The sequence below is a fragment of the Vulpes lagopus genome, chromosome 5, assembly GCF_018345385.1.
Source record: "Vulpes lagopus strain Blue_001 chromosome 5, ASM1834538v1, whole genome shotgun sequence".
NCBI lineage: Eukaryota > Metazoa > Chordata > Mammalia > Carnivora > Canidae > Vulpes > Vulpes lagopus.
Window position 1 is genome coordinate 36,551,948 of NC_054828.1, and position 10,495 is coordinate 36,562,442.

A 10,495-nucleotide genomic window follows, 5' to 3' on the forward strand; every position below is an offset into this window, starting at 1 on the left:
ATCACCAAGAACTTTGATGATTTCACTAATGTTATCTCCAGACTCTGAAATGGATGTAAATTTTGTGCTGCCTGTTTTGTGAAAACTAAGTATTTTCATCCAAAAGACAAAGAATTAATTGTAGTTCTTTATACATAATATACTGGGGCTTTACATCTAGTTACATTAAAGTAAAAATCAACCCATTAAGCATAATATTAATAGAAGGTCAACAAAAGCAGCAAATAAGTAAGTGTTATAGAAACAAAGTGTGACAAATTCTGACAAGCTATTTTGTTTCTTTATTATCATGACATTAGGAAATGGCACTAAATTTAAGGGTCTGCTGCCACAATCTTCAATTCTGAAGGCTTTATTATAAGTCAGCCGTTCATATCAGCAGCAAGCTGACAACGCAAGAACAAATTCCCAGCATCCACTAGCTGTTCATTAAGTGAAACACACAGGCTATGTCATATAATGGACAGAGTTGCCTGCTGGGGCAATGGACACACCTGGGTTCAGATTTTTAGCTCTACCATTGAGCTATGGTACTTTTGGCAAGTCAGCTTTTCTAATCCACAATTTTCTCTTCTGTAAAATGGGAATTTTATAAAACCTACCAAGTAGGATGTTGTAGCAATAACAAATAAACCATACAATGGTTTTTACTCAGTAAACACTAATAATTATAATAACTCTTATGATCCTAAACAGAATAATTTCAAACTGTCCAATGGTATGGACAAAGCACACCATAAAATGCTTTTTCCTCAGTAAACACTAGTAATTATAATAACTCTTATGATCCTAAACAGAATAATTTCAAACCGTCCAATGGTATGGACAAAGCAAACCATAAAATGCTTTTTACTCAGTAAACACTAATTATAATAACTCTCATGATCCTAAGCAGAATAATTTCAAATTGTATTCAGACACAAAAGGTGCTTATGGCATCGAGAAAGGAGTGGCATCTAATCCATCTTTTGAAATAATTTTTTTAAGATTTTATTTATTCATGAGAATACACAGAGAGGAGAGAGAGAGAGAGAGATAGAGACACAGGCAGAGGGAGAAGCAGGCTCCATGCAAGGAACCCGACGTGGGACTCGATCCCAGGTCTCCAGGATCAGGCCCTGGGCCCAAGGCGGCACTAAACCGCTGAGCCACCTAGGCTGCCCCTTTTGAAATAATTTTATGCCTTATATTTTTTGGGGGGAAAAAATCATGTATATTTGTAGATTTAGAGAATATTTAGAGAGTTTATGTTTGGACTGGTAATTTTTTCCAATATATAAACACTCATTCAAATATTTATTGAGCTTTACAACATACTCATCATTCAATAACTTAAAATTCCAGTAGTTGAATCGTCCTAATTGGAAAACTTACATGCTTTAATGTGTTGGTAGAACTTTAGTTCAATAGATGAAAGTTTTATCTATGTGTTATCTCTATTATAAAAGGCATAGGAAATTGGAAACAAGTTAAAAAGTGTCTTAGTGTTTAAAACAGGATACTCTCCCTACCCTTAAATTTATTCATATATACATATATTTGCTTTCTGGAATGTTACAAATATTTAAGTCTTTTGGCTACCATTTTAAAATATGGATTCCCATTAAGAATCCCTTCATAAAGTGCATTTTCATATGTATTTAGGGTATGAATATATACACACTACATGTATTCATTGGGCATCATTCTTTTATAATTTGAAGGATTTTTTTAAACCGAGTTAGAGTATATATTAAAGTATCATATGTGTAGGTACTTAGGGATATATATCTTATGTGTAAATACTTTGTGTATATAAATCTTAAGTGTATAGTTCAGTGAATCTTTACAAATATATATACCCAATATAAACATCACCTAGATCTTGTAAAAGATTCCACTGTGCCCTCTTCTAGTCAATACCACTAAAAGGTAACCCCAATTCCGAACTGTATCATCATAGAATAGTTGTGTCTATTTTGAGCTTCATATAAATAGAATCATATAATATGCATTCATTTAGCTGCTGCCTTAAATTATTTATTTGTTCAGGTTTTACACAGAAGGAACAAGGGGCCAATGTCTTCTTTACTCTGCTTGTCTGCACCAACGTATCAATGGATAATAAGAAAACTCTTATACATACTATTGGGCATAAATGATCTAAACTTCATCTAAACTGATCCCAACACAGATTTATAGAAATGGCTTTAATATTTTCACGATTAACATTTACAATATTTAGAGCCATCTACCCTGCTGCCTTTAGATATTTCTTTCAAATGTTCACATTTCTCTCAGAGTTTACATCTATTAACTATGCACACTCTGAAATAGGTTAGCAGAAGTTCACAATGTGTTAGTTGTCTGATTATATGTTACTTGATTTACAATCTTGAAAATTGAAATAAAGAACATTAGTGACCTTATTCTACTTCTAACAGTGATTTAGAGGTAATGCCACATCTGGAATTTCGTAGTTCAGACACTACGCCACATTCTGTTTGCACACATTGTGTAAATAACATGGCAAGAAGACAATTTGAGAGAGCACTGCACCCATTCCCATATTCAAGTAGAAACACATGAAATCTATGCTTAAGAGAAAAAAAAAAAACAGCAAAAAGTTATGCAATTTCAGAATAGCTCTAACACAACTAACCAAAAATACTTTTTTTCCAAAACCTAATTGGGACATTTTAAGACCTACTATTTAGCAAAGACCAAGAAATTTACAGTTCCTGTGTTTCAAGTAAGAGAAAAGGGACCGAGCCTAAAGTCATACAGAAGTACACAAGGACAAAAGCTTATGAGGTTGCATAATACTGTTTTGTACAACCAACTCAAAACTTTAAGAATTCAAAAATGATTTACTCTGAATTACGTCAAATACACATGTGCACTTCTTGAAAGTCAGTTTGCGAAGAAACTTCAGTAGTAGTTTTTTATCACTAGACATATCTTTATATATCCAGAATAAAACAAAACCTAAGTACGATAGCTAATTTTCAATGAACATTTATAGGAGTTAACCGTGCACACAGTGTGGCTACCAAATGTTTATTGAGAAAGGGATATAAAATGTGGCCAATGACTGTTTTACAGGAAACAGTGTAGCTTAGGGTGCTGGTTCTCATAATACAGCTAAAAATAGGATACATATTATACAGTGTCAGTCCTTTCAGGAGTTATTTTTTAAATTTTATTTAATGGTATCCAAAACTAGAACTTTATTTTACTAGCATATATACGTATATATATATATTTATATTTATATATATGCTAAAATATAATCCACTTGCGATAACTATCTTCCTTAAGCTTTTAAAGCTCAAATATATTACCTTGCTTCTCTGCAGATACATGTAAATAACTTTAACTTATAGGAAAGCCTCAAAGACAAATCGTAAACAGGACAGGTCCATCAGTTATCTATATCTATACAGTATACATCACTATTTAAATATAGGATTGAGACAAGTGAGTTTATAATGGAGAGTGACAGTTTTTATAAATGCTTTTGTATTAAAGGTTTTCTTAATAATAACAAAAATCCTCAAATAAAATGAATTTAAAAATTAGGTATCCAAGTAGTATTTTTCTTTATTGCAGCAGCTAAAATATTGAAAGCCTAGAATCAATCAGCTAATATATACTGTCGCAAGAAAGGCATATTGAGTAAGGTTCTTGGGGGGGAGGAGATACAATATGGTATGACATTGCCAATGGGCTCCAGAAGCCTATAGATTTGGTGGGTTTATCTGAGGAAACCACATGATAATCCACAGAAAGGATTCTGATACTTTTACAGATAGAACCAAGTGTTCCGAACAAAAAAAGGCCTTAGATTTCTATATATAACCAAACTCACAATGATTCTAAGCTCCTTAAAGACAGAATCTTGTTTTTTCCTATGTTCTTCTAGTTCAGTCTACAGCTGTCAATGGGTGCTTAAACATATTTTGTTGACTGGCAAACAGAAAACAAGGTTTTCTCTTTTTCTCCATCCCCCCATTAATTGTTCTCTAAACTATGGCCAGAGTGACATTTTTGAAATATAAATTTGATAATGGCACCCTCCTCTCCACCTTCCAAACTAACTCCTACCATTATTTTTTCCATCACTTTTACCATAAGATTCAAATCTGTGATATGGTCTAGAAGGCCCTGAAAGACCTGACGCCAGTCTGCTAAGAGCTCCAAACTCAAGGGCCCTCTCTCAGTTGCATGAATATGCCACACCAACTTCTATACCAGGCTTTTGTACCCAGTATTTCTCCTCTATGTTTACATAGTTAATTCCTTCTCATCTCTCAGATTTTAAACATCAATCAATCCTCAGGGAAACCTTCTTTGATTAAATTAGTTCACACTTTTTAAAATTCTCACAGTACCATGTATCTGTCCTCCAAAATACATACCACCATTTTAAGTTTCCTTTTACTTATTTTTTAAATAACTGTGTCTCCACAATGTAATGCAAGGGCTAGCGAGGTAGGAACTACTTGGGAGTTCACTCACCATTTTATTACCTGAGCCTGCTATTCAGACACATACAAAGCATTCAATCAATATTTGTGGAACACAGAAATGACTAAGTGAATATGGTTGTCTATCTGGTCACATTAGTAAAGTCCTAGAAAGTACGGGCTTTATTAAGTGATATCTATCACACTACCATGTTTAGTAATATTTAGTAATAAGCCATTGCAAGGTTTATCTGTTTATGGCCACTTAAATAGGAAAAGTAAATAAAAGTGACCCTCAAGAGTCTAATATGAAATTTTAATATAAATGATCCTAAAATGCATGAAACCTGGAAATCATTTTAAAAAGTGTAACCTCACTTCTCATTGATCAGCCTTTTATTATTTTTAAGCTGGACAGGCATGGAATTCACTAATTCTTTTAAGCTGCTAAGAAACTATTAGTCTTCTTAGGTAGAAACATATTCAGTGATAATGGTCCTGGGGCACTTAGAGGAGTATGATTCACTGAAAAAGCTCTGTACCCCCAAAGCATCCATCATTCAGGAAAGATGACATTCTTGGATAGCAGAGTTCTGAGGCTCACTTTCAGGGTCAAAGAACATAAGTGATAGATAAGTTAGTTCTGTCCCATCAGCCATTTATACTTATTTTTTTCTCTTGAATAATGCCTGAACATGAAAAAATATCAATCCTGGTAAAATGGAAATCTTATTCAGCAGAGAAGATAATACAGGGCTCTAGAATAAGAGTGCCTGCACTTGTATGTGGGCTCTGCCACTAATCTGGTCATGCACATAACCTTTCTGGTGTTCTTTTTCCATCACTACATAAATAAATAAATAAATAAATAAATAAATAAATAAATAAATAAATCCTGCTAGGCTTGAATAAATTAGAGTAAGGATGAAACTGCACTTATTAAATAAAAATATTCTAAAAAACCATAGATGCAGAAGTTGCTGCAAGACATTCTGGGCCAGAAAAAAAAAAAAAAGAGCGAGAGAGAGAGAGAAAGAATATTATCGTTGTCCTTTTAGTTGTTCTTACTATATTTTTAATACGAAGGATACTAAATAATATTAGGCTTTATTAAGTTAAAAAAGAAATTGTGGTTAGAACTAGATATAATTTGAATCTTGTTTAATGTTTGCTGTTGATTTTTTCCCTGAATTTTCTCTGATGAATGTGGATTTGTTTTTAATTTAGTTTTTAAAAGGAATGTGGCAATCAGTGTGAATACTGGCTAGACGCAGGGCTCTGCTCATACTTCCTCTGAATAGAAACCATCTATCCCTGGCCATCAATACATGATTGGTGTTGGGAGAGGCATCCATTCTCAATTAATTATTTAACAGTCACTTGACACACATGAAATAAAGAAAATACATAAAAGTGGAGCCAATCCTTCTGGGCAGATTGACTCTGCCTTTATCATTCCATCTCCCATTTCTGTGATAATCAAAAGAATCCAGCCTTTTGTTTTCCTTTCATGACTAGTGGTGATCTTTGCACTCCGTTTTCAGATCAAATTTTCAAAACGAATCAATGCTCCAGAACCATCCTGATGGATTTTCCTTTCTGAATTGAATTACCTTATGCATCAGGTACTATACTGGTCAATTATGTATCTTGGTAATTCCAAATTCTTCCTCTTATGGAAAGAGCCTATCCACTGGCAAAATGAAACGCATTTCAGAAACATTTAATTCTGCTTCTCTTCAACGTATTACTTTTGCCACGCTTTCTCCACACTTAAGTGTTCCTGATTATGCATGATCCCTGGATCCCTACATTTAAAATGCACAAGAAAATAAAAATTTTAATTTAAAACACCCTCCCACACAGAACAAGCTGTCATTGTGTCATATTTGTTTCCTAATTTAAGGAAGGAAGTTATAGCTTATGTGTCCTTCATTAAATTGTCTGCTCTGTATTTTAAAGTGGCATTGGGATACGTAGAGCAATTTTCCCCCTTGAAATAATGTTCATTAAAAACAAAACTATTTCTATTAATCAGTACAGAGATATGGAGCTTCAAATTATAATACAGCAAATCGTCACATGTACCTGCTATTTCATTCAAGATTTGCAATTAAATTAGATTTGGGAGAGGAAAAGCATGTCCTGTTTTATTTTTGTAAAACCTAACTATAAAGCCTGGTACTAAATCCATGGAAATTTACTGGCCAAGCTGAAGTGCAGTATAGGCCATAGGATACACAGTCTTCTGTATTTATTTAAGCCAAAACATAATGAAAACAAAAACCTTCATGAAGGCAGACAACAATAAAATAACCCTTTACTTTTTTTGTTCCCTATAAACCCATGAAGGCTAGAGAACTCTTTTTTTTTTTTTCCGATGACCAGCTTTTTTCTTTTTTCTTCCTAACAAACTCCCTTTGCTGTTTAAACAATTACAAATTTTATCAAGTCTTCATTTCTCTTAAAAGTCAGATGAGAGAAAACTGCCAAGTCTAATAAGATTTACAAGGGCTAGTTCCTCTTAGCAGTGTCAGCAAAAAAAAAAAAAAAGAGAGAGAGAGAGACATTATACAATAAAATTCAGCCACACATAGAGCTTTTGTCCTCACAGCTTTCAAAATTAGATTTAATAATTCATCTTTTAGAAAACAATTTCAGCCATAAATGTCATTTATCCATGTGGTGACTGTCTTGATTTGACCCATAAGCTGTCTACTTTAAAACCTGACATCTCTCCTGCTCAGCCACAAATATATCCATGTTTCCTCTTTTTTCCTATCAGTCACTTTCTGTTCATAGGCTTTCCGGTATTTATACAAAATTTCTCCTTGGTCATGCTCATGTAGCAACATTGTAGACACATTAATGGCTGAATTTTACTTATTAAGGGGAGAAAATAAAACTTAGGTATGGTTTTCTTTTTTTTTTTTTTTCATTCCACACTTTCAGTGCTTAAAACAACAAAAAAATTACAACGTGGCCTCCACAACTCAGATAAATCTCATTAGCTAAACGTACTCGGAAAATCTTTTGCAATCCTTCATATGCAACACCACCACCCCCCCCCCCATTTATTAGCTTACAGAACCTTCCTAGGACAACAATGTCTAAATTTCTGTGCCATTTATCTTCCCAAGACATCTGCTAATTAAGAAATAGGTTATTTAATCTCTAACATCTCTAAATATTAGCTGACCTGTCTTCCACTTCCAGAAATCACATAATTTTTCCTAGACTGACAAATGCTGGACTCGGACATGCCCATCGAAAGTAACACTGATTCCAAGAACCCTTTTTCTTCTACCCAGAAAACCTTCCCTCCCCACACACGCACCCCCACCCTCCACCCCATACACACACACACACACACACACACACACACACCCTCCTTTCCCCACAACCAGGAGCAGGACTTTATACTTGTAAAAGGGCCCCTGTTCCCCTTGTGCCCTTTCCCACGCATGAGGAAACGTGGAGGTTCTCCAGCGCAGCCAACCTCGCCCGCCCTTCCTTCTCCACCACGCGGCTGCCCAACCTGGAGGCTCGTCTGCACCCGAGGGGGAACGGCCCGGTGTATCACAGGCTTGGGGCGGGCGGGCGGGCGAGCAAAGCGCAGCGCTTGTGCAGGCGGGGCCACGGCCCAGGGAAGGTGGGGAGCAGCCGGACCAGGGGCCCGAGGAATCTGAAGACGAGAGGGCGTTCTGCTCGCCCCGGGGCGGCAAGCGGTGGCCCAGGGGGACACCGGGCCCAGGGCGTGGGGGAGGCCAGAGAGGAGCTGCGGGCGGTGCAGGCAGGGCAGGGAGGTCGCCTGGCGGCTCGCCCCCCCGCCCCCACGAGGGCCTGCCTCGCCCTGCCCCCCCGCGCCCCCGCCCCCGCCCCCGGGAGGGGGTGTCCGGCGTCGGGCCTTACCTTGGCTGCAGTCCTTGCCGCGGAAGCCGGTTCTCGAGCAGTCGCACACCGCCTGGTCGTCCACGACCGAGCACACGCCCCCGTTGAGACACACCCCGCCCTCGCCCTCGTCGCCCGCCTCGCACGGGCTGCCCCCGCCGCTGCTGGGCGGCTCGTCGTCCAGCTTCACGTCGCCGCTGTCCAGGGGCAGGGCCTGCGAGGCGTTCACCCTGACGTCGCGGATCCAGCCCCGGAACGGCTCGCGCTCCCTCACGGCGGCCAGCGTGAGCTTGAGCGCGGCGGCGCGCAGCTCGGGGGGCAGCCCGCCCACGAAGAGGCCGCTGAACACCGTCATGTCCCGGCGCTTGGACTTGACCTCCACCCACTTGGCCTCGGCCCGGTCGATGAAGAGCGTGGTGTTGCGGAACTGCCTGCGGATGCGCACGCTGTGCCAGGCGCCGTCGTTGACGGGCGTGTCGGCCAGCAGCGTGGCGGGCTCGGCGCAGAAGATGGAGAAGCTGAGCTGCAGGCGGCCGCCGCGGGTCAGGATGAGCTCCAGGAAGTCGCAGAAGCCCTCGTCGTCGAAGTAGAGCACGAGGCCGCGCGCGCTGCGCGTCTTGAGCTGGAAGCTCATCTCGCTCTCGCAGCAGGCGTTCCACTTGGGGAAGCGCGTCCACTGGCCCTCGGCCCCCGGGAACTCCAGCCCGCTGCCCAGCTCGGCCCAGCAGCCCAGCAGCAGCAGCGAGAGGCACAGCAGAAAGCAGCCCCCGCGCTGGAGCAGCGCCGTCCCCATGCTCGGGGCTGGGGTGCGGCGGGGGGGCGCCGGGGCCGACAGGGTCAACGTGGTCCCGGACACCGTGATGCGGAAACGGGGGTCCGGAGGCGGGCGGGGCGGGCGGGGGGCCCGGCGCGGGAGGCACGCGCCCTCCTGTATCTAGCTCTTTTTTTCTTCTTCTTCTTCCAGCAGCCCCTCCCTGTCTCCCGGTAGTCCCCTCCCAACTGGAAGACGTAGACCCCGGGGGTGCAGGGCAGCAGCAGAGCTCCCAGACCAAAGGGAGGATGCACTTTGGAAGCAACGTTCTGGAAAAGGCGTCAACAGGCGGTCAAGGGGAGTCCCTCATCCATCTGAATCCGATGACCTAGTTCAAGGGCATCAGTGGTGTCAGGAGATGCCGCTTCGCTGCTCGAACACTATTATCTGCCAGGTACCATCAGGGGTACCGGGCAGCAGGGAAGCAGTCAGGGTCTGGCGAGGAGGAAATGCTTCTCAGGGAAGTACAAGAAGCCAGCGAGGAGCCAGGATCCTTGGATACGTGCGAAAGCCCCAAGTTGTTTCTCCTCCAGATGTGGTGTTCCCAAAGCGGAAGGGAGTGACGGGTTCCTTGCCTCTTTACGGCACCGCTTAACCCCTGAGTGGCTTCAAAGGCCTGCTTCTTCGGTCATATCGTGGACTTTCCTGCACCACTGTAGCCAACGCAGACTTCCTTATGCATGGCCTCACAGGCTGGGTTTTACTTCTTTTCTTTTCTTCTTTTTTTTTTTTTTTTTCCCCTCCCCAACGGTAGGGTTCAAACCCAGAAGCTGTGGAATAGCCAGAAGCTGTTAGATGTCACAACAGCTCCTCTTCTTTTCTCTTTGCCTCTGCAAGGCCAAGCTAAGATGCCAGCATGTCAATTGGTTGTGTGTTGGTGATGCATTTTGGTTTTGTCTTTTTATAAGGACCCACAAAATCTGCAGAGAATTAAAATAAAAATTAATTTCTAAAGTCATGTATAGTATCATAGAAATCACTAGTCAGCTCAGAAACCAGGTATGTAACTAGAGCTGTTAGGAAGCCACAGTGAACCTTAACTAGAAGGGGCTCATTTGTCTTGATCTATCAAGGAAGACCTAATGTCTCCGAATAGTTAATATTGCACTTTTACAATAAGTCATTACACCCTTGCACTTTGTTATAACTGTGAATAGGTAACCCTCTCAGGATTTTGTAGAGATTTGTTTATGGCTATCTTTTACTTTTTCTGAGAAAGTTTAATTTTTTTTTTTTTTTAATATGAGGAGGAAGAAAAAGGCCCTTTTAAGGACTTCTGCTCGTAATGTGTACTGATGGCATGGACAAAAAGAATTCAACCTATTCAAATCTCAGTTAATACAGA

At 40.5% G+C, this 10,495-nt stretch overlaps 1 protein-coding gene across 27 annotated transcripts in view; it reads right to left on the reverse strand.

Annotated features, from left to right (window-relative positions):
- Positions 1–9,266, reverse strand: part of NRXN1 (neurexin 1) — a 1,110,010-nt gene extending 1,100,744 nt beyond the window's left edge. For all 27 annotated transcript variants that reach the window (XM_041755312.1, XM_041755311.1, XM_041755321.1 and 24 more), the window contains exon 1: positions 8,361–9,266. In XM_041755312.1, coding sequence (XP_041611246.1) covers positions 8,361–9,132 — 772 coding nt within the window. In that variant the 5' untranslated portion in view covers positions 9,133–9,266. The remainder of the gene's footprint in view (positions 1–8,360) is intronic.
- Positions 9,267–10,495: the final 1,229 nt, after the last annotated feature.